Raw genomic sequence first — 23860 nt, forward strand, 5'->3', positions numbered from 1 at the left:
TCCACTGACATGCAGTTACTACCAAATAGCTATCTCAGGTTTTAAAAGTATCATAACTTTAACAGAAGCAATAGAAATTTCAAAGACCTTTATCTGAATGAATCTGATCTAGTGACTCTGCAACACAATTAAGACACCCATCAAGCTCTAAAGGATTAGTATGTAAAGATCTTTCAAACAAGGCTGTACTGAAAAGCCCTGAAAGAAAAACAGGTCAACTACAATCCGTTTAGCTCATATTTTCATTTTAAATATCTCTTTACTTCCAGCTCCACGATCTAGGAGGAGTAGAGCTAGCAAATTGCATGGTGTCTTTCATCTTTGGCAAGTCTCTTGCTTCCTAAGGCAAATGTGACTTTGAGAAAAATCCTCATTTTCAGCAAGCCACTCCTACAGAAGGAAGAGTCTATTTGAAGATCAGCTAAGAATCATTGCTAGGAATTCCAAAGTCTGGGCCAGTACCAGGTGTGAATTTGGCTTATTCACTAAGGGGCCCAGACCATCAGTCTGAAATGGAAGGTGGAGGTATGACTGTTTGTAAGACATCCGGAGTGGGGAATACTGTAACGCGCCTATATCAAACCAGGAGTCCCGTGGAAAAGAAATATATATGGACGGATTCTTGCTAGATGTTTCAGAGATGTTTATTTCCCCAGCCGCATGGCCGGGATCTGCCGAGGAACTGCTACAGTCAGGACCCGAGGGTCCTTTTTGCCCGCACAGGAAACACAAACCAACCAATGGGGAACGAGGCTGAGCAGGGGCAGGGAAACCCCGTGCCTCCCTCAGGGCTACATGGTGGAGGGAGGAGACCCCGACAATCCGGTACCTAAGACATGGACTCAGCCTTTAGCTCTCAGCATGATGACCACTGCCAGGAAAAAACCCTTGTAAAAGACCATGAGGTAGCTCAGTCAAGCATTTAATTTCTATGGGTGTCAGTACCACGTCTTCCTCTGCTTGTTTGATTAGGCACTGACAACAGTAAAGCATGCAGAGAGCACAGCTCTCAGGAATAAATGTTCCGATACACCCAGAATACTGCTTACCTTGCCTAAAGCAACAATGAAACCACATGGATTCTGCAAGCTCTCAAGGCATTTTTAAAGCCCAAGGTATTAAGTGCAGTATTTGACACTTTCCTTCTGCAGAAGGGCAGGGCCTGATCAAGTCAGGTTCTCCATCCATCAGCTACTGTGCCGACTGGCTCTAATCTACAGTCTTTGGACTTTTGTGTGCTGGACATGAAGGGCTTGCAGATTCCGCACCAATACAGAACTCACTCCTCACTAAGGTAGGAGAAGCAGTCAAGGTGTAGGCCTGATGTAACTACTAAGGACTGATATGAGAGACAAGAGCGAGAGATGGCATTTGATGTGTGTTTAAGGATTCAGAATGTCAAAAGGATGGCTAGGCTAGGCCAGGGCATAAGCACATTGCAAGAATTAGGACTCTGCCAGCCTTTACAATTTTTGAGGACTGCAGAACAGAAGTGATAGCCAGAGAACAACCAAAATACTTTAAACATATATTGCTCGTGGAGAAAAGACTGATTGACTCATGCTCTGGAAACACAGGAACATTCCTTCCTTCCTTGCGAGCAGCAGGAAGCTAGCCTGGCAGTGTGCTCACTGTCAAGTCTGCAGAAGGGATTAGGATCCTCAGGACTGTATCTCAGAACCACCTGGGACATGAATGGCCATGGGCACCCTCAATCTGACAGTGAGGATCTCCTCGCTTGTGAGAAAAAAGTGACGCAGGTTTTCAGAAGCACGAGGTTTTTACACAAGACTAGAGAGCTAAATGGAGTTCTGAGTAGGTCACAAGCTCAAGGTTTATGACTAATTAGGACAATCTTCAGATTTCCTTCTCAAGGCCTGGAGCAGGAGCTGCCATTGACACAGTATTGAAATATCAGAGGTGGGGGGACACACAGCCAAACCAGCCTTGTCATTTTCTGGGAACACACAGATTTAACAGGAAAACTGTCAGGGAGAATTTTCATAGTTGGTCTTTCCTGGAAGGAAAACAGTATGCCATTAAATAAATTGATGTGAATCAAAATAATACCAGATGTGTCAGGATCTATACATTTCTGTTTTAAAGGGTGCAAACTAGATCATTGCACTTAAAGCCCTTTTTATTACTTACTTCCTTTCTTGTTTATAAAAAGGAATAAGAAACATCAATGCATCAATCTAACCAGGAATGTAAGGAGTTTAGAAACAAACTGATTTCATTTCTTTAGTCTTCCCACCTCCATAGAGACTGGAAGATGAAATTGGCAAATAGCATCTCTACTGATATTAAAATGAACCACATTTGCTACCCATCTAAATTCCATTCTACTGCAAAAAAAACAAACAAACAAACCAGCCAAACAACAACTTCCTAGTAGACTTGGAACAGAAAGTACTGTAGACAACACCAGCTGGCTCCAAAAGCAGAAAACAAATCTTATGCTCTGGCATGAAATGGCTCATGATGGGCCCCAGATATTCTTCTCTCAGAAAGAATATCTCATCTCATGAGAAACTGATGCTGACACAGGTGAAACCAAGTTGGTGAAAGCAATTAAGAAAACCAGGGCTGATATTATATGGGTACACAACAAAAATGAAGAGCTGAATTCTCCAATCTAGTAAAGACTGATTTAAGAAATCAGTAAATGAAACAAAATGAGAAGGAAAGTAATTTCTTGGTTTCCTTTCACCTGGGCATTGATCATAAATCAGGAGTGCCCCTATCAAGCAAATGATCCAAACTTCTCAGGAAAGGCAGATGAAGGGTTCATCCAAAAATGAACAGCTGAGACATGAAACATTCTTTGTCCCACCCCTAGAACACACATCTCTATGCTCAGAGGCATGGGCTCACACAGCCTGCTGCTGCATGGGCACTCCTGCAACAGCCACTGATAAAACTGATTCTTATGCAGTGTGAGTAGAAATGTCCCTAAAACTAATGATCTTTGGCACAGATATGGACAGACCAGCCTACCTAACCAATCTGAACCCATCAGGTCAGCACAAGTGCTCTCTGCAATACCTGTTGATTGAAGCCATGCTTCTCTTCTATGACAAACGTATTATACAAACTCCATGGGAGACCAGTCACTGCACTGAAGAGTGTTGCAAGCAGCAGAAATACTAATGACTGAACAATCTAAAAAATAAAACAAAACAAAACCACCTGATATTTACTGACCCATACTAACACATATTCTGGATGTTAAAAATGGCTTTTAGGTCAGTGATTTAACTGAAACCAGTTAGATGATGATGCTAGATAAATTCACAGAATTAACTTTTTCATGATGATTAGATTATTGCTCAGTATAATAGCTTACTAAGGATTTGGAACACAAATTTGGATACATGCTTCATCCACGGCACAAAGGCAACATAAGCAGTAGCCTCAAACTTCTTACCCTTTTGGTGTGCAGGTAGATCAATTCTAGTACCAGTAAAAAGAAAACACCCAAATAAAGAACTCCCAAAAACCCAGCCCACCACCTCATTTGATTCAAACAGATACCAGACTTTGCTTTTAACATACAAGGCTGTTTTAATTAGTAAGCTAATTTAAAAGCAAGCTAATTTACTGTTACCTGTTCTCAGAATCACACAGTCATTGTGGGCACCAGAAGATATTTGTTCTTTTTACTATATTATAGGTTAGCTACATCTCACTTTTAACTAAACACCAATTTAAAAATTAAAATTATTATTGCAGTAGGGACCAAATACTTTCACAGAAATTTACGGCCTACTTACCTCATATTCTGGTCCAAACCCAGCACGACCAGAGATCTGACCAGACAGTTTCCAGAGAAAAGGAATTCCTCCACAGAGGAGAATCATCTTGAAAACAAAACCACATACCACAGAGGCAGTATGAAACACACTGTCATCTTAGTCTACTAAAATTTCAGCGTGGTAAGAACCTTTAAGGGTGAATAAGACAAGTTTATAATTAGCTTTTTGCCACCCCTCTGATCTTAACAGTGATAAAACAAGCCTGGAATATCTGGCAATAGTTAATTTTTACTTTACAGAAGTAGAGAGAAGGTAATTTTTTTTTTCCTGTGAAATACTAGCATATTTCCAAGCCTATTTTCTGTAGATTTTGCTGCTATATTGGCTCAGACATAAGGTATATTTTCAGAAGACCTACGTATACATATATCCATACTGCAGCCTCTCGTCCTGAAGAGGAGCCACCCTCCTCTCCCAGAGCAGAGGTTCACCTGTGTTCCCTGCCCAGAGAAAAGCCCCAACTTCATTTTCACTACTGGAGCCGCTATAGCCATGTTGAAGAAAGCTTCATGGTCTCTTCCTTGTGCCTGCTCCCAGTGCCTCCTGACATACTGGCTGCCAAGGAACAGGGAGTGAACATTTGGGATACACCACCATCAAAGAAATGCCCAAGCTAGAGCTACTGAAGCAAGAGCTCACTGCAGCTCACGGCCAGGCCTGGCAGCATTTCTTATCAGCTCAACTTGTAAATATTTCATGTTTGCTTTCTTAGCAAGTGATGCATCCACTATAGCAGCCTTCCAATACTGATAATACCAGGGGGTTATTTATTTATTTTGAAAAGGCTTACTCTTACAACCTAATTGTTAGGGTGCATTTTCAGTGTCAGCAGGAGATGGAAAGGATCAAAGCAAGTGTGGTGGTTTTAAAAGCTCAGCAGAGAAATTAAAGCCATTTAAACTGTACCCTTTCAATAGTGGAGGGGAACAAGAAAAAAACCCAACTCAGAGTGATTATACATTAGAGTCACAATTTACTAAAGAAAAACAGTAGTAAACACAACGCTAAAAAAAAAAAAAACAAAAAAAAAAAAAAAAAACAAACCAAAACAAAAAAACAAACCAAAACAAAAAACTGTACAAAAGAGAGAACTGGTTTAACCAACAAAGACAAGATATTGCCCGGTCCCCGCTAGGGCAAAAACAAGATGGCAGAGGACCTCGGTGCTAGACCTTTTGGGCTGAGAAAACAAAGAACAATGTGAATAAACACAACAGTATCAATAAAAGAGGGCACAAAAGAGAGTGTTCCACCCACAACGGTATTTACCACCAAACAAACAAAATTGCTTCCTGAAGAAAGACGTTGTTTCCACACAAAGGCAAAACGGTGGATGTCCAGTACACTGCCTGCCACGCGGCACCCAGGAGAACAAAGGCAGCACGCCAGAGAGGATCTTGACGCTAAACAACCTCCCCCCAGCCTGGGAACAACGGAAAACGAACTAAACAAAACCTGGAGAGCTAGTTTTAATAAGGAACTATGCTGACAAGCTGCTCACTCCACGCCACTTGGCAGGCCTTGGGTCCCACTACGTCTCTCCATGGGCGGCAGTACCAGGGGCAGCACGGCGCAGTCTCGGGCACGACCCCTCTCCCCGGTGGCTGCGCAATCCAGGGCGGCTCCGACCTGCGGTGCAGCGGCTCCCTCTATCCGAGGTGGCAGCGATGGCAGGTGGCAGTGGCCTTGAGGGTATTGCAGGAACCCCGGCCCTGCACTCTCTCCTCTCACCAGCCCCAGACAAAGAGAACCACGACCCTTCCACTTCATCTTTCCGGATGAAAACCATCCCCTCTTCCAACATGACATGGTGGTATTGAATACTCAACACTGAAGCTCCACTCTCCTTGTTTTATAACCGTAAGAGCAAGTTTGTTCCGCTTCTACAGACTACCTGTAGGTTTTAGACCTGACAGTCCCAGAAGTATCACCCTGAAGAAAGATAGCTATTAGCATGTTGTTGATACTAATTAGTTAAAAAGAAACCCAAATAATTAATGGCTGAAATAAAGTATTCTAGTAATTCTAACACAGCATCTCCCCTTCAATTAATTTGCTGGGTTAATGAATCATACTTCAACCTACTAAAGGCAAAAGCTTCCAAAACTGGCATTCAGTTTCATCAACTTTGGCCACAATAGCCTCTTTCAAGTTCAGGCAGTTCCCAAAGCCAATAAAGAATGTATTTTATGCTCAAAAAAAGTGACAAACCCAGACAGTGAAGGCCACCTCACTTTAGACAGAATCTGATAAATGCAGGACAGATTCTGAGAAACAGAAAGACACACCTCAGCATCACATACAGGAGCAATAACTCACCATCACAGACATGTAGAAAAGCTGTACATACCCTACACAAGGGCTATCCACTTTGCAGAATATAGTCGTAGAAACTTTTAGGTTGGAAAATCACTCTAAGATCATTGAGTCCAAACCAGCACTGCCAAGCCCACCACTGACCCATGTCCCATTCACATATTTTTTAAATCCCTCCAGGACTCCACCTGGGCCCTGGGCAGACTGGAGAAATTTCTCATCCCAGATAAACCTCCCCTGGAGGAGGGTTTAACTTAAGACTGTTTCCTCTTATTCTCTGTTCCAGTGCTTGGCCACTCTTTCAGTGAAGAAATATAATATCCAATCTAAACCTCCTCTATCACAACTTGAGGCCATTTCCTCTGGTGCAGTCGCTTGTCACCTGGGAGAAGAAGAGACTGGCCCCCTACATGCCAGGATGCCCCCAGTTTTCTTGGCCACCTGTGCACATGCCAGCTCACATTCATGAGCATCCCCAGGTCCTTACCTGCTGGGCCACTTTCCAGCCACTCTGCCCCCAGTATGGAGCACTGCCTGAAGCTGTTGTAACCCAACGGCAGGATGTGGAAACAGACTGCTCCAAAACTTCTTTATTCAGGCCAGTACTCAAATAATTAGCTCGAAGCTTTAACTCACATATTCCACAGTTTTTCACTTGGCTTTTGTACATCAGCATCACTGCAACACAATCAATTCATTAATGGCGGCAGCAGTTTGAGACATACCTATTTTCTAGCTATCACCATCACAGCTGAAACAGTGGAACAACATACAAAGAAAGATGCCTGTTGGCTTAGTAACTGACTTTGGCTGCTGCTTAGAAATCAACAGCATAGTCTGGATTCTGTGGCTCAGGTGTGGAAGACAGCTGGATGCACTAATTTCGTTAATAAATCAATCAGCTGCCAAAATCATTGTGGATCTGTTATTACAGAAACAGGGATGGAACAGAAAGAAAATGTCACAAAAGAAAGCTAAAGCTATGCTTTTCCTACACAGGCAAGCACAATCACCCAATGGTTTGGGTAGGAAGGAACCTCTAAATATCACAGAATGGTTTGGGTGGGAAGGGACTTTAAGGATCACCTTGTTCCAATCCCCCTACCACAGGCAGGGATACTTTCTACCAGACCAGGCTGCCCCAAGCTGCATCCAATTTGAACACTTCCAGGGATAAGGCATCCACAGCTTCTCTGGGTAGTCTGTGCCAGGGCCTCACCACCTTCACAGGAAAGAATTTCTTCCCTATAAGATAATCCTGTCTGTTGTGATGCCATCCCTCCTTGTCCTGTTGCTCCAGGCCCTTGTTCAAAGACCCTCTCCAGCTCTCTTGGAACCCCTTTAGGTATGGGAAGGGACTCTAAGGCCTCCCCATGATGTCCAGGCGTTAGAAAGATAAATTACTTGTTTGTAGAATTGCCTTGTTAAAGTCTAGGGCTTGATATGCATTAATGATCTCAGCCCCAGGGAAAAGTTACCAAAGCTTGGGCAGAAGGATGTACACAGGAGAGAATGCTGAATTTCTGAACCACAAGGACATTTGGCAGAATCCCCAAGTTAAGATGAAACCAAGAAAGCTAATTCAGCAACTGGGCTGAAATCAGCTCTGACTGGGTAACAGGTAATTCCAGCAGGGGCAGATTACAACCAGTGACTCATGGACCACTGACCCAAGAAACCCATCGACTCACAAGAGAAAGACTGAGAATTAGCATGAGAAGCAAAAGAATAATTTAACCAACAGAAGGTAGAATACTAATTAATAAAAGAACTATGTAAATTTTAGTTAATGAACCACAATTTTGTTTGCTAATATGTATAAATGGTGTAAAGTTTGGATGATTGAGGAGACAGCCTTTTGTAGGTTACCACCAGCTCCCAACAACCCCAACTATCTTAGCCTGTCTTTGAAGGTGAGGCACTCTAGCCCTCTGACCATTTCTTGCGGCCTCCTCTGGACCCACTCTGACAGGTCCATGTCTTTCATGCACAGGAGACCCCACAGCTGGAGGCAGCACTGCAAGTGGGGTCTCACCTTAGTGAAGCAGAGGGGTAGATTCACCCTGCTGCCCATGCTGCTGGGGATCGGCCCAGCACACAATTGGCTCTCTGGGCTGCAATCACACATTGCCAACTCATGTCCAATTTTTCATCTATCAGGACCCTGAAGTCCCTCTCTACAGGGCTGCCTTCAATCTACTCATTCCTCAGCCTGCGCTGGTGCTGTGGATTGAACTGAGACAGGACTTTGCACCTGGCCTTGTTGAACTCCGTGATGTTTACACAAGCCCATTCCTTCAGCCTACCAAGGTCACCCTGGACAGCATCTGTCCCTCCTGCCTATCCGCTGCCCCACTGAGCCTGATGTCAGCTGCAAACCTGCCAAGGGTACTGTAGCGGGTTCGGTTTGTAACCAGGCAGAAACACCAATTTAGTGTAGTGGTTTGGTCCAAAATATTCATTACTATTTACCTTCTGTGAGATAAGAACTAGGAGAAAAGCAAAGCAGGCACCAAACTTGAAAGAATATAAAGTAGTTTATTAACAGACCTAAAAGAGGGAAAAAGGAAAAATAAAATCATACCACACCTTCAGAACTCTTCTCCTCCCCCCACCTTTCTCCCTTCTCCCACTGACAATGTAAAAAAGACAACCCTTTGTTTAACCACAAAGACAAGATATTGCCCGGTCCCCGCTAGGGCAAAAACAAGATGGCAGAGGACCTCGGCGCTAGACCTTTTGGGCTGAGAAAACAATGTGAATAAACACAACAGTATCAATAAAAGAGGGCACAAAAGAGAATGTTCCACCCACAACGGTAAGTTCAGTCTGTTTACCATTTCCATAATAGCCTTGTTCAGTCCATTTAGGAAGAGGAGTCTCTCTTGCTCATACTATGGAGACATTATCACGAGACAGCCGCCTGGGTTGGTTCTCTGCTCGCATCATGTGAGAGTCCCCCTCACACGACTTGCAGCTTTTCCCATAACTGTTTTCAAGGGTCCACTCTTGAGCTACTGGGGTGCAATTTTAAGGTTGAACTGTTCAGAAACAAAAGTTCTCTTCACCCATCTCTGGGAGCATTTAATCTCTAAGAATAGAGGCCCTCCTCCTTCCCCGGGAGCAAAGGGTCCTCCTCATCTTCATCTTTAGGACTATCTCTGGGAGCATCTCTAGGAACTGAGGTCTTCTCCTTTCCATTTGGAGCAAAAGTCCTCATCACTTCCATCTCTCCCTGTTCAAACTTCTCATCAAATTACAGCTGCGTCAGCATCTGCCTATCTCAGCGCAGGTGCTTTTGCTCACAAGTACAAGTTGAACACTCCACTCCCCATGCCTTCATGAAATTACAACAGGTACTCTGATACCTCACAGCTTCACAACAGAATTTCAGCTTTAAGCATCTCCTCTTTCTCCTCCCTCAGGTTTTCAGCTCTTCACAGCACTAAAAGGGTTAATCTCACCCAGGCCTTGCAGCTGGAATTTTGATTATCGCTGTTGGTCACATGATCTTTGCCACACAGTGGTGGGCAGCTTCAGCTGAATCTTGGCCACACTGGAGAGGGGGAGCCGGGCCTCTCCGTCTGCATATAGCAGGGCTGTGGCAGGGGCTGCGGGTGGAACAGGGCCCATCGGCCCCAGGATGGCTGTGGTTCAGCCCGGCCTGGCCCAAGCAGGGCCTGGGCCCAGCCACCGCACGGGGCCCCGCAGCCACCTGTCCCAGCGCCGGAAACGAGAGAGAGCTCTGCTTGGGGTTTGTCTATTCTTAAGTGTGGATCACAGAGGCGGCCAAAATTCTAAGTGGCTTAAAAAATTGTTCATATTCAAACTAGTCAGCCAATAGGTTCTGTCAGGTCACAGAGGAAGCTGTAAGCACCTGTTTGCAAGAAAATCACTTCCAGGACTATGCCTGCTAACCCATGACAGATTCACTCAGTCCCACTGAAAATATTAAACAGCATTCACCCACATGTGGACCCTTGAGAGCCACCACTGCTTTCCACTAGGAAACTGAACCATTTGCTTTATCTCTTTGTATGCAGCTATCCAGACAGTTCTTTATTCATCTAACAGTCCATCTGGCAAACTCATATCTCTCTTATTTAGTAGCTACAATGTTTTGGGCAACCATAACAACAGTAGGCCCAGAAGAAGATAAACACAGACTACTGATTCAAGTCTTTGAATAGCATGGTGCTAAATTCAGTGGCAAAAAATGCTCATTCCAATCGTGTATATTTTCTTTAGAAACAACAAAGGAACCTGCTTTGGCTAAAGTTCTTGAAATCAAGAAAAAGCTTCAGAACCTTTTGACTCATTGCACTTGCTAGGTGGGTCCAGCTCACCTTACCCACCAACTCACTGCCAAAGAGAACCTCTGATTTCCAAATGAAATACTGCCTCTAAAGTCAGTCAGAAACATAAAAGCTCTTCAAACTAATATAGAAATTGTCTCGAGTTCTACTGAGTATACCGAAAATCCCAACAAGAAGAATATAACAGATTGCACTGACAAAACATCCTTCTTACAAGTTCATACAAAAGGAAATGAAGTACAGGTGAAGCAGCACAAAGGAGATCAGGAAATGTGAAAGTTAAGAGGTACCACAAATCTCTGAGTACTGGGTTTGCATCATTGTTCTACATTTATATCACTGACTCTATTTTACAATCCTATTTTCATTACTTTTTATAACTGACATTTATGCTTGCTTAAGTTCATCGTGAAGTAGTATATTTCAATTTTACTTTGCAATGCCAGGCACTTCAGGATTCCTTTTTGTGGTACTGATGAGCAATGGTATTTCAGTAGTGCATTAGAAGAGGTTTCTCTTCTCCTAAGACTGTAATTCACACACATAAATATTTTGTTCTAACTAATGGTTCTGTTTTTTCAAATATGTGAACATTACTTGCCCAGTGTAATTCTTCTTATACTTCAGAAGTATCCATTGGTATACTCCCTGTTCTCACAGGCTGCTCATTTTACCTTCTACTTAAATTTTATCTAAAAATGAACGTAGTTGCATTCCTGCAAACACAGGGAAGGGTCTGTATTTTAACAATTTAAAATAACTCTCCTGCTACTTATTAATTTTGCAACAGAAACTATAATAGAACATAATTAAAACGTAAGGTAACACTGTAGTTGCGCAGTATGACTCAGCACTGCAGAAAGAAATTACATACTTTCTGCATAACTACTTCTTTTTGTGTAGCAAATACAGCCACAAACAAAAACAGACTATAAATGTCAGTGTTCACCACATCAGAATGCCAATGGTGTAGCTGCATGGGACCACTAAGAACCACAGTATTTCAGTTTGAGTACATGAAAAATAACATATGAAAGGTACTTACAGTGCCCTCAACCTCTGAATAGAGGCCTGACCAAAAGCTGAAAGTACTTTTGTCTAGCTGATAGAGACGAGACTTTTCAAATGTTTCTGAGTCCATGATCTGTCCCAGTTCCTGTGGTACATGTGTTGTTGTTCTATACACCCGCCTCTGAAAAATTGAAGACAAAACTTAAAGTCTACATCTAATATTTTAAAGGAGATAAGTAAGAATTAAAAGTAGCACATAAAATGATCCCATGGGCCACCGCAGAAAGTTGAAAGAAAAAAAAAGGAAAAACAACACATAAAGGAACAAATATTCCTGAATTCCTGTTTTCTATCAAGTTCTAAATATAAAACTGAAGCATAATTATTATGTTGTAACCAGGAACTGATTTGCTGGTTTAATAACTTATTTAGAATAGTTCAAAAACAGATCACACAAACTGATTTTTCCACAGAATGTGACTTACTGCACCGGAGTTAACGACTAAGCTGATTTTGAAACCGAACACCAGATCCTCCGTGCGAGCCATGTGACTTCACCAGAATACATACCTACGGAGTTGCTGCACAAACGAGGTGCTATTTCATTTTAACTAAAGAACTTGTCACTTGAGCATTTTTAACGACTAAAAGTCTTTTCCCTCTGCTGTCTTGTTTCAGTATATTTACCTGTTCTCTAAGGAAAAACTCCTACCCTTTGTCACTTCGAAACACATTCTCCCCTGTCCGGGGCACCAGGCTGCAGTGTCCGCGATCCCAGGGCTCAAAGGAGCTGGCAGCACCGCTTCCCTGACCTCCGCGGCGCTCCCCACCCCGCTGGGTCTGGCAGGGACGGGTGCGCGCGGATGCTCCGCTTTCCTGGGGCTGGAAACACCCCGGTGTGGGGCTGCTGCTAAACCTGCCAGGTGGGCAGGCTGGGGGTGGAGATGCGGCTGGCAGGCGACAGCCGGGACCTGACCGAAGAGACCCTCCGTCCTCTATGTCGTATTTATTCTATAATAAGAAGAGAGCGCTGGAATGTGCCTTTCCAGGGTGGCTATTACTCGGAGGCTGCCCAGACATCGCCTGCTCGGGGAGGCGGTGAGCGACGGCCTGTGCAGCTCTTGCGGCGTTTCCCTCCTCTTTCCTTCACCTGTTAAAACTGTCGTTATTTCAACTCACGCATTTCCTCATTTTTGCTCATACCGCTCTCTCTCAGCTGTCCCGGGGAAGAGGACCGAGCTGCTCGGAGTGCTCAGACGCCGGTGACCCTACCGCATCCACCCAACTCGCCACTGTGAGTACTCCCACCACCCGCTACAGCGCGCTGAGGCCGCGCCCCGGGACAGGGCCGAGCCCACCCCAGGCAGGCGGCAGGCCCCGCGTCGCTCAGCTCCGGCCCCGGCCCCGGCCCCGGCCCCAGCCCCGGCCCCGGCCCCGGCCCCGGCCCCGGCCACCCTCCACGTGAGGCCTGGCCGGGCCGGGCCGGGCCGGGCCCAGCACAGCCCCGGCCCACCAGCGACCGTCCCTGCCAGAGCTGCACCGACCTGCCGGTGCGCCAGGAAGGCCTCCCAGAGGTAGACGGCCCATGAGAAGAGCAGGACGGAGCAGAAGATGCGGCGCTCGGCCGGCAGCTCTGCCCACAGCTCGCCGGCCAGCGCCATAGCCTCTCCACCCGCCGCACGCTGCAGCGCCGCCTGGCGGCCGGAGGAGCCGCGGGCGGGGCGGCGCTGAGGGGCGGGCGGGCGGGCGGCGCTGAGGGGCGGGCGGGCGGGCGGGCTCCGTGTGGGCGCCGTGGGCTGTGGGGCTAGGCTCGGGCTCAGCTCTGCCCGGCACGAGTCGGCTTGGCTCCGGGCGGCACGGCTTGGGCTTGGCTAGGCCACCCCAGTCAGGCGCCCGCAGGGCTGGGACGAGGCGTGTGTGGGGCAGCATGGCGAGGATCTGGGCAGAAGTTTAAATTACTTTTCTTCGGTATAATTTACTCAGACTGTGCATATAAGGCCTCGCTAGTACTTGTTCAAAACCTTTTACAGAAACACTAAGAGAAGTACAAAAATTAACACTGACTACTTGCTGATTTATTTAAAGCCAAAATGCCCACTTCAGATTTGGTCGCTGTAATACTCCATGAAGACAGCACAGTGCTGCTGAAATCCAGAGCTCGCCCAGCAGCACTGCGGACAAGAGTGCTATGCAGAGCACAGGGACTGCGTAATCTGACAAAGATGCAGTAAGAGGGGTGTTAACGTTTAGCCACTTCTAGATATGGCATTTTAGTATCATCTAATTTCTACCAGTCTAAAGTATAACAGAACGTGTCTGTGGATTTTTAAGTCATTAACTTATAATAAAATAATGCCAACTTAATTTTCTCATTATCTATCAGTTACCTTTTTTTAACTATTTAGAAGAATGACCTGTCAAATATATTGAAGCCCAGTGTTTTCTGTAACCTGATATATCCCTGCAGAAGAACAGGCTAGATGAGGAAGTACTGCTCCCAATGAGCCCTGCTACTGGCCAGCACTTTTCTCCTTTTACAGAGGAAGCTCTAGAAATTCATCCAAGAGGGCCATACCAGAAGCCTGGTGTGCACTGCACTGGATCCTGACTAATCCCTTACCTACTTCCTTTTCTATAATTTTAAATCTTACAACATTTTCAAGAAAAGCAACAGCTCTCCTATCCCACCTCACTCCCTGCAAACTCATGCGAGCATAGGGAATACTGCTGTGGGGGGTCGGGAGAGCTGAAGGGCTGAAGGGCACCAGCTGTAAACTGTAGGGGGGAGACCAGGCTTAGCACCTGCCAGGGCCAGGCCAAGCCAAGGTGGTTTCAATTCAGCCTCCTCTGCTTTCTGCTATAACCATGCTCAGATTCTTGACAAGATATGTGAGGACTTAACAGGAAATTGAATTTCTCTCAATTAATTCACTGCAGCCAAGATTCAGAATTTGCAAAACAGTGTCACAAGGCTTTACCAGCATCATAAAATTTGAAGACCTTGCACAAGAAAAGACAACCAGAAAAACAACATGCAAGAAAAACCTGGCTCTGCTGAGAGCCCTGCTAGAAAGACAGAAGTCAGTCTGGAAGGTCTCTCTTTGTAAAGGTATTCACAGTTTTTTACTACCCATGGGAACACGGCAGGGCACCCCACAGCCTTGGGGAATTTAGGTATGCACAACCAGCAAACACGTTTTTGTCCTGTAAAATCCACACACTTGTAGACAACAATTTTAAAAATGGAAGCAACGTTCCCTATGAACTGTGTTTTCTGAGGTATCTGCTCTTCACATTAATAATTCTTTTTTTGGAAGTCAATGTAATGGTGTTCCTTTACTGCAGAACAAAAAGTTTCTCCTGTACGCTTGAAAGCAAGAAGCTGGAAATGTTACATCATTGTAAGACAAACTCTGGTAGCAATTGAGAGAGAAAATTATGGCCTAGCTCATCGCATGAAAACAGAAATAGACAGTGAAAACTCTTCAAACCTTTACCCTTTTGTGGCCTCCTTCTCTAATACCCCTCTGTGCCAGGCAACTAGATCAGATAAAAAAGCCCAAGAAGAAATTGGGATAAAGATGTAGATTCATGCTGTACAGTTTTGATGGTGTGACACCTATTACCTCACTGAGACAGTAGTGGATTTTGTAGATGATGGAGTTCAAAGACTGAAACACGCTGTCAGTCTCTGAAATGGGCAAGATACAATTTTTGTGAAGTGTTGTATTGGTATCTTTCAACTGAAGTACCAACACCCTGAACCCGCATTACTAAAAGTCCTGGCAGTGCATGGAGTGCCACATCACCACAGGATAATGCCTCCAAGCTGCTTTTGTGCAGCCCAAAGTGACTCAACCATTTTCTAAATGAAACTCTTGGACTGAGGAGCGTTGCAGAACTTGTCTCCATACCTGGCAGACAGAAATGGTGTCTGTCTGTCTTGTCCTGTGGTATATCCCAGCCTATGGAAATAGCAGTGACTGAACAGCAGGAGCCTACTCAACAGGCTCCGTATCACCAGAGGTGCAGTGGGTACCAGTCTGCCCAGCATGCATTGTGCAGTCTGCACTGTGTGTGGTTTGCAGGCACACAGTAACTCATTTGGTAAAAGCAGATTCGCATTTGAGGAAGTGAGTTTCACATGCAACTTGTTTTGTGGGATTAAAGAATTGTTACAGAATCAACGTGTAATATGCAAAATTGTTTATACATCAAATGGCAGGATTAAATTTTTAACAGAAAAACTGAACTCTGAAGCTTAATACACAGCTAAAGCACATTAGGATTGTATACGGGTAATTTTGCATCATTTGCAGAGTTCTTTGATGGCAAGTTTGCAGCAGAACTTATATGAACAGCATACAGTAAATGCAAACTCAAAGTCATAGATTTATAATGAAGCAGAACAGCTTCAGCCATGCCAAGCAGAAACTCTTTTGTTCCTTATTTCTGGACAACTTACGTGGTACCAGAATCTGTCTAATAATTAATTCACAAACTCCATGAGGTTGTTCACTGGGAATGATGTATGAAGTCTAAAGGAATCAATACAAACCTCTCTAAAAGGTTTTCTTGTGTACATAGGTAAAAAGATCACACTGAACTGTTACCCCAGGTAAACGAATTTCCACCTGTCAGCCTAGTGCCAACTGTCCAATGGAAGCAGAAAGCAAAACCTCTGTGTTTAAAAGCCTTCAGGTTTGCAAACCTACTGTAACTAGTCAAAAACTATATATTAAAAAAAAATCTGTACGTTTACATTATTTGTAACATAATACCTTAAATAGTCTATTTACCAAAATCTGCATCTACATCATAAAGCAGCACCTTGGGAATAAATTCCATTTTTAATTTTTAAATTTTCTTCTGGTTCCTGGCTGGTGTAAACAAGCAGTACAATGTTTCAAATTTCTTAAGAAAACAAGTCATACCCACGTCGCTCAGGACAGCTTCAGGTTCTGGCACAGAGCAGATTTCCCTTCATGTGTGCTCAGGGATGAAGTGGCTGCCATCATCCTACATGACACGATTGTCTCAGGAACACACGATTTTGTTACCTTCAAGGAGGACTCTGCCAGCCTCAGGAGTCATCAGAAAACTGTCTCCTGCCTTTTACGCTTGCAGATAGTTGCTTTGGTGGAATGTCTCTCTGCTGTTCTCCATGTAGAAAGTCCTTTACTGGACTCTCACAAGTCAGGTAATGTATCACCACATTCAGTATTGGTCTTGCATATAATCATTATCATTTTTTCTGACTATACTCACCACATTTTAAATTGTAGGAAGCCATCAATGACATCAAAACTACTTTTTAAAAGATTTGGGTTATTTTTAGGACTACACAAAGCCAAAGTTTGCACACTGCCTATGTCTCACCACTTCCCTGGTCTGGGGCATATGTAAACATATCTTCAATCTCATTTCATCCTGCATTCTCATCCGATTTCCCTCATTCAAAGCTAAGTATTTTACACATTTGAATTCTTTAATATTGTCATATGTGAAGCTGGTTATCTAGTGGAAATACAGCTGCTTGACCTGAAACTGAAGGCTCCAAACCTCAAGGAATTTACTATTCAGGCTGACCACAAAGGGACAGGTTGCTTTGTGGGATACTCAAACCCCAAGAGGGTACCAGGGTCTCTCTTGGCCAACACCTGAAGCCGTCATCACATGTCTATTAAGTTTGCTGTTAAACTCTTCTCCTGTTTTGAGATCTTGAAGATTTAAGTATGTTAAAACATGACTCGAACTTGACATTAAAAGGTACTTCGTTATTTTAGAGAGAGAAATTACTTTGGAACACACTGAAGGGTGTCTGACCCTGTTGCAATATTTAACCTTTTGACACAACTTACTTCCATTTTTAGAACTTTGTGAGAAGATTGATGCACTATATTTCTTCCATTACAAGAAGCTTATAGTTTAGAGAGAGGAAATTACATGAAAAGCTAGGCAGTAAACTACACTTCTCTTGCTTGGTGTATGATTTTTAACCTAACTTTTAAGGATGCCCAAATAACTTTCTTTTTCTAGATGTAGTACAGAGATGCCATTTCTGCCTAGTTTTGGTCATACCACAGTGCACTAGACAGTTGATAGCTGCCATCATTCCTGCACCCAGCCAATGCTCATGCTCTGTTTTAAACATTTCCCACAGCTTTTTCCAATTCCTTTCCACTGCTGCTTTTCAGATCACAGTTTAAAAACCCAGAAGCCCAACAATACCCAAGCCCTCAGTCAGTAAGAAGCTGTGATTGCTGCTTGCTCATTAGAATCCCCATGGAGATGGGGAAATACCCCCTATAGGGGACAGCGATTCTGGGCCTCATGATGTAGCCATGTATGGCAAGAAACACGACACAGAACAAGAAACAGAGCTTAAAATATTAGCTGACTCTTCTTGTGAATCTTCCAGCTAGGTTTCATCCATTGTCAAAAAAGCTAACTGGGGAACCCTAAATGTATACTGGTACTTTCATGTGACACAACCTGCTTGGAAGCCTGGCAAGACTCATCACACACTCAGGTGGTGCCAGACGGTCTCAGAAAGCACCCTCCACCTTTGAAGTAACAAGGACTTTCTCATGCATAAGTGCTTTCTGCCTGTACTAATTATAGTTCTTTCAAGTCTGAAAAAAGCACGGAGAATGTTGTAAAATAAAATGTAATACTTTACTTTTCTGTATCTATTTCATCAGTCTGATAAATTATCTACAAATGCATAAAACTTAAGCAACATTGTCCAATGCACTCAGAATGGTCCCAAACTCAATTACAAGTAGAGCACATTAAAGATTTACTGTACAGTAAACAAATGGGTGAAAAACTGTAATTTATTGAAACTCATAACTCAAAAAATATAAGATGCTGTAGTGTACAATATCTTACACAAAGCACCCTGGGGTGCACATTCAAGTCAAGTAATAACTCCATCACCCCCCAAACCCTGGTACCCCAGTACTTGTTCCATATACAATCATGCACATTTACTCTTCGAGAGGAAGCCCCCAGTATTCTGATGTGTTAAATAGCACCAAAATCAGCATTGTTCATTGAAGAAAATGGGGAGCTAAATTAACTTGGCCATTACTTTTGACGGATATTATACATTCATGGAATAAACAGTCAAAACTAACCTAAAAAGTGTGTACTGTAACAATTACTGTTCTAATTTGAAGTTCTCCCCGTACAGCAGTAGTGGAGGCTATCTGCTCTAAGCAAAGCTACTTATGTACTTCCTACACACAGCTCATCTGCTTTTTTTGTTGGAAATAAATCTATGAGAGGTGTGGAAAACTTGGATCTTTCAAGAACAACTACTGGTCGTAAGTAATGCAGCTGTTTTAAGGCAAGGTCTCCACAGTCCGTTAGGGCCTTGTCCAAGATTGCCCTCAGATTTTCTAAAGAAGGGGCAGTTGAAGACTCTGACAGCAATGGCTGGATCTCTGTTAGCTGCCCAGGATTATTCGGGGTTATGATCACATTTTTGTCACTTACGAAGTTGTTTACTGGTGTATCCCCTTGACTGTCTCCCTCTTTTTGCAACACTTCATCTACTGACAACTGCTCAGGAGACTCCCATTCTACTACCTCATCACAATCATCATCATCATCATCATCATCTTTTCCCTCACTTTCCTGAATAAATTTTAAAAATGAAGACTCAAATCCCATTGGTTTATATGTCTTTAAATCAAATGGTTTGGACACAGGAGGCTTTTGAAATTTGTCTTTTGTAGCACAAAATACATTTCTTTTTGTATTCTGATTAACTGCACTATGTGGACATCCTTCTGGGTCTTTCTCTCTTGGCAACTCTAATTGTAAACTGGAGAAGCAAGAGCTGTTCTCTCTTTCACTACTTTCAGAAAAATCTTCAGTCTTAGACTTAGTTGTCTCCCTGGTGTTAGGCTCTTCAAAACAGGTGTTCTTTGAACTGTGGTTATATTTTAAAGTGCCTGAATACGCAAAGGCACTGGCATCAAAATTCACACTACTCGGTGGAAATTTGTTTTGGTCTTCATTACTCACATCTGGAGGATCACAGACTGGGCTTGGAACAAGGGGTTTGTCGCTTTCCTGCACAGACTCAGAATTAGCTGATTTATCCTCGTTAACTTCTACACCTTTTTTATCCAAGTCTGAAGCTGTGTCAGAGCAAGACTGCTTTTCAGTCATGATGCCACATTTAACACAAAGAACAAGTTTCTGAAGGCGCTGCTCAATGTACATGTTGGTCATCTGGTGTGTGCGCTTGTAGTGCCTCACTATGCTGCTTTCCAGTTTGACAACAGACAGGCACCCCTGGACCATGCAGGGGTACTGTGTCTGGTTAGACTTCTCTTTGCACATTTGTAGGGCTTCCTCTTTTGTTTTGAAATTCAGCAAATGCTTTTCTCTACTTCTGCTAATTCTTTTAGCTTTTAATTGCTTCCCATTCTGCTTGCTTGTGTCAAAGCTGTCTTTCAAATAATTTTGCTCATTTTTATATTTATCTTCATTATCTTCCTCTTCTTTCTGATTTCCAAAGAGACTATCATAATATTCACTGTGTTTGAAATATACGTGTTGAGAATAGTTACTGTAATTTGTGAAAATTCGATTGCAGCCATTAAGGTCACAATGGATTTCAAAATCTTTGTTTAATTTTTCTTCATTGGCATGTTCTTCTATTAGATGCTGTTTAAGCTTATTAAATGTATAAAATACAGCAGGGCAGTGGGCTTGGTTGCAAGCAAATCTGGCAGACTCAGCTTCAGAAAGCAGTTTTTGATCCTCTAAGATTTCATTGTGGAAGTCACTACAATGCTTAGCAAGAGCTTTAGAACACAGAAAACGCTTACCACACTCTTTGTGTTTGCATGCAAATATTTTTTTACATTTGACAAGCTCCCTTTTTGTTCTTGCTTTGTCCTTTTCTAAGCAGAGCTGTTCCTTATTATACTGGTGAACAGTTCTGTAATGGCGAATCAAACCTTTCTGGTTTGTGAATGCCGAGTTGCAGCTTTTATGTATACAATGAAATGGTTTGTGGTACTTATGCAATATGTAACATAAGTTTCCTTTAGTAACTGTTCTTTTGCTTCCTCTTCCCTGTCTTGCTTCCAGTTCTTCCCTGTGACTGTCCAGAGAAGTTATGTTAGATGTTTTTCTTGTTATGTCATTGTCTGTCTCTTCATTGGACTCCAAATCAGTCTCAGAACAGCAGTCATCCTTTTTTGGGTGACACAGCTGTTCAGAGTCCGAATGTCCAGGGAACCCAACGCTGTTCACACAGGCAGGCACTGGAGCAGTGCTATTCTTATGCCCTCTGTCCTCTGCACATAAACCTACATGATCAAATTTTTCATTAGGACACACTTTGTGAGCCACCCTCTCACAGCCAATTTGATGTTTGTTTCTATAGTGAATTCGAAGATGTGTTTTTCTTGTAAACGATCTTTGGCAAATATGACACTTAAATGGTGAATACCGATGCTGGAACATATTTAGCTGAAGAACCATTTCCTTTGAATAGTTATGCTTTTTAACGTAATGCATTAAGAGAGCTTCTCTAGTCACAAACTCAAATGTACATCCTTGACATTCACAGAAAAATGGTTTAGCTGCCAGTTGAGTAAGGTACTGGCTGGGTAAATTATCTTGTTGGTCTTGAAGCTGACATTTTGAGGTAGTTTCATCAACTGTCTCAGGGCACTTGGCATCCCTAGATGAATAGCCCAGAAAAGGTTTCTGTCTTGAAGAATTCTGAATGTTAACATTTTTTAAGCTTAGATGTTTCAAGCCTAACATTAGCTCCACCATGTTATCTTCAATATTTGGTTCTTTACAACTGTCATAAAAAGATGTTTCGGGAGAAGAAGGACAAGTTTCCTCCCTCAGGCTACTGCTTCCTTTAACATCTACAGCACAACACACACTTTCTGGAGAGTCAGCATTTGTATCGGAATTATGACCTAACTCTGTACTCATGTCTGTAGGGGATTTACTGTCCTGAGCATCACTCAACAGATCGAGAAAGTATTTAGCTTTCATTTCCATATTTCTTTTACCTTTAAAGTTGTATGGATGGGCCCTTCGAAGGTGTTTTTGCAGACTTCTGGAATTTTTGTGGGTTGAACAGCAGCCTTCAAAACCACAGGGAAGGTTTTTTTCATCAAAGCAAACTGCCACATTGGAACACTGTTGTTTCACATCTGCTGGATGGAAGATTCCTTCCTGGGACACAACAAAACCTGGAACTGACTGGTTGTGAGCCACTGTTCCAAGCAGCCGAGGAGATGTCTGACCTTGGCTTACTGCAGCATCTGTCCTGTGCTCCCCACAGTGCAGGCTGCAATTACTTTCACTGTTTAGATCTTCACTGTCAGAGAGAGATTCTTCCTTCATCTGTGGAATTTCCTGAGAGCCTGAGGGATCCAAGTTATCATTCAGATTGGAATTTTCAGATTGTTCAAGCAACTGAGACTCTGGAAGGTAACTGGATTTGTCTTCTGAAACTGACCCTTCAAGGTTCAGCGTTTGCTTCCCTTCCCCATTTGATACTTGGATATCATGTGCTGCAAGGTGATTCTGAAATTCAGTTTTTGAATAATAAAACTTTTTGCAACCAAAGTAGTTGCAGGTGTATGATGCATCTCTGAAGTGTTGTGCTTCGTGATGGTAAAGCTGCCCTAAGTCACTGAAAACAATATTACAGCCATTTAGCTCACATTTATACCGAAGATCATCGTGTGTTTGTTTGTGATTAAGAAGCTCATTAACTGACCCAAACCTAGCGTAACAGTCCATAGACACACACATGTAAGGCTGAGGCCCGCAGTGCACACGCTCGTGCTCCCGCAAGTGGAAGGATGTCATGAAGTGCCGGCGGCAGAAAGCACACTTCTCCCTCCTGTTTTTCATATCCAAGTAGTGTTTTGCATTCTCATCATTGTTTTGATGTTCAGCTTTCAGATGTACACTCAAGTACTTAAACTGTTTAAATACTCTAGAACAATCTGTCCCAGGACATGGGTAGATGTCTCTATCTTGCAGCTGGCAATTTTCCAGTTGGCTGAATGTAACATATTCCTGTGTGTCATCATCAAAGCTTTCAGGGAGCTGTGGCTGGTGTGACCTTTCTGGAAACACTGGGGGTGGGCTGCTGGAAGCTGTTGCCTTTTGTGGTGATCTCTCTTTTTTCAGAATTATTTTCTTTTTAGGTCTGTGTGTTCTACTAGGTGGCATTTTAACATGTTCCATTACATGTGGTACAAAAAATTCCTTTCTCTTGAACTTTTTTGTGCAAACAGGACACGTATAAATACCATCTTCCATGTGCATCTTAGAATGATGCAGTATTCTGGCCTCTATACACTCCCTTTTGCAGAGTACACAAAAAAATTTGTATTGAAGCCATCTCTGGTATCTTTCTGAAGAACCAATTGGTTTTTTTACTCTTGCTTTTTCCTTAGGGTGGTTCATTGTGTCTTTCCCATCATAATATTTGTGTTCTTTTGTCTCATCATAGTCACTAAAGAAAGTTTCTAACATGTCGGTTTCATTGAGTGACATATGACAACCTGCATCATCCTCAGAATCAGAAGCTACCTTCCCTAATAGTTTAAGACAATGCCGCTTTAAAGTCTTCCAGTCCCAAAATTCAGGATCAAATGGCCAATATGCTTTCAAAGCTAACAACAGTTCACAGCGGAGTGAATTTGGAACCAGGGCATTTTCTTCATCAAATTTTTGGTCTGGCTGCATATAGAGCTCTTCTAACGCATTAAATCCACTCAAAGTTGGCTCAAGTAAGAATTCTGTGAGCTGACAGGCTCTTCTAACTTCAAGGTCTTCTGGTAAAAGGCATGCAATTGTTTTACACACTGATGTCTTCATTTCATCACTTCCATTGGACCTGATCTGAAGGGCTCTCACACATAACAAAACAGACACGGCAAGTCCCGCTTCCTCTGCCTGTTTGCAGAAAACAGAAAAACAAAAAAAACAGTCACAAAACAAATGTTATTCTTCTCTGATAAATACATTCTTTCTAGGAAGAAAACATGCAATGAGAGCATCCAACAGACAACACCCCATTCCAAATGCATTCAGGCTCCTGAGCATTAAGTGCCTGAGTCACAGAGCACCCTCTAAAGAACTGTAGTTTATCTTACACCAGGAACCTCTTCTGCTTTTCATGTGATGGGAACCACTGCACACTTAGTGTGCACTCTGGAGGAGTCATGCAAACTAGTTTAGGCATGAGATGTTGCAAAACACATTTCTAACTCCTCTCTCTCTTAACTTAGTGACTCTCAACCATAACTAAGCCAGATTTCTAAAAGAGAATGGTGTAAATCTTCCATGTGCATTCTTCCTGCAGCATCCACCCGGGATATTAATTTAGAA

The 23860-nt window shown here is 43.1% G+C and overlaps 2 protein-coding genes across 6 annotated transcripts in view; both read right to left on the reverse strand.

Moving 5' to 3' along the window:
* Positions 1–13160, reverse strand: part of ZMPSTE24 (zinc metallopeptidase STE24) — a 31641-nt gene extending 18481 nt beyond the window's left edge. For 2 of the 3 annotated variants that reach the window (XM_069035855.1, XM_069035853.1), the window contains exons 1-4: positions 13006–13160; positions 11496–11642; positions 3777–3863; positions 3049–3165 (exon numbers count right to left, since the gene is read on the reverse strand). In XM_069035855.1, coding sequence (XP_068891956.1) covers positions 3049–3165; positions 3777–3863; positions 11496–11642; positions 13006–13122 — 468 coding nt within the window. In that variant the 5' untranslated portion in view covers positions 13123–13160. The remainder of the gene's footprint in view (positions 1–3048; positions 3166–3776; positions 3864–11495; positions 11643–13005) is intronic. The other variant, XM_069035854.1, reaches the window with a different exon arrangement.
* Positions 13161–14298: 1138 nt separating this feature from the next.
* Positions 14299–23860, reverse strand: part of RLF (RLF zinc finger) — a 65273-nt gene continuing 55711 nt past the window's right edge. Inside the window, exon 8 of one of the 3 annotated variants that reach the window (XM_068994460.1) lies at positions 14299–23425. In XM_068994460.1, coding sequence (XP_068850561.1) covers positions 18695–23425 — 4731 coding nt within the window. In that variant the 3' untranslated portion in view covers positions 14299–18694. The remainder of the gene's footprint in view (positions 23426–23860) is intronic. The other 2 variants (XM_068994461.1, XM_068994463.1) reach the window with 2 other exon arrangements.

The sequence above is a fragment of the Aphelocoma coerulescens genome, chromosome 23, assembly GCF_041296385.1.
Source record: "Aphelocoma coerulescens isolate FSJ_1873_10779 chromosome 23, UR_Acoe_1.0, whole genome shotgun sequence".
Taxonomy (NCBI): domain Eukaryota; kingdom Metazoa; phylum Chordata; class Aves; order Passeriformes; family Corvidae; genus Aphelocoma; species Aphelocoma coerulescens.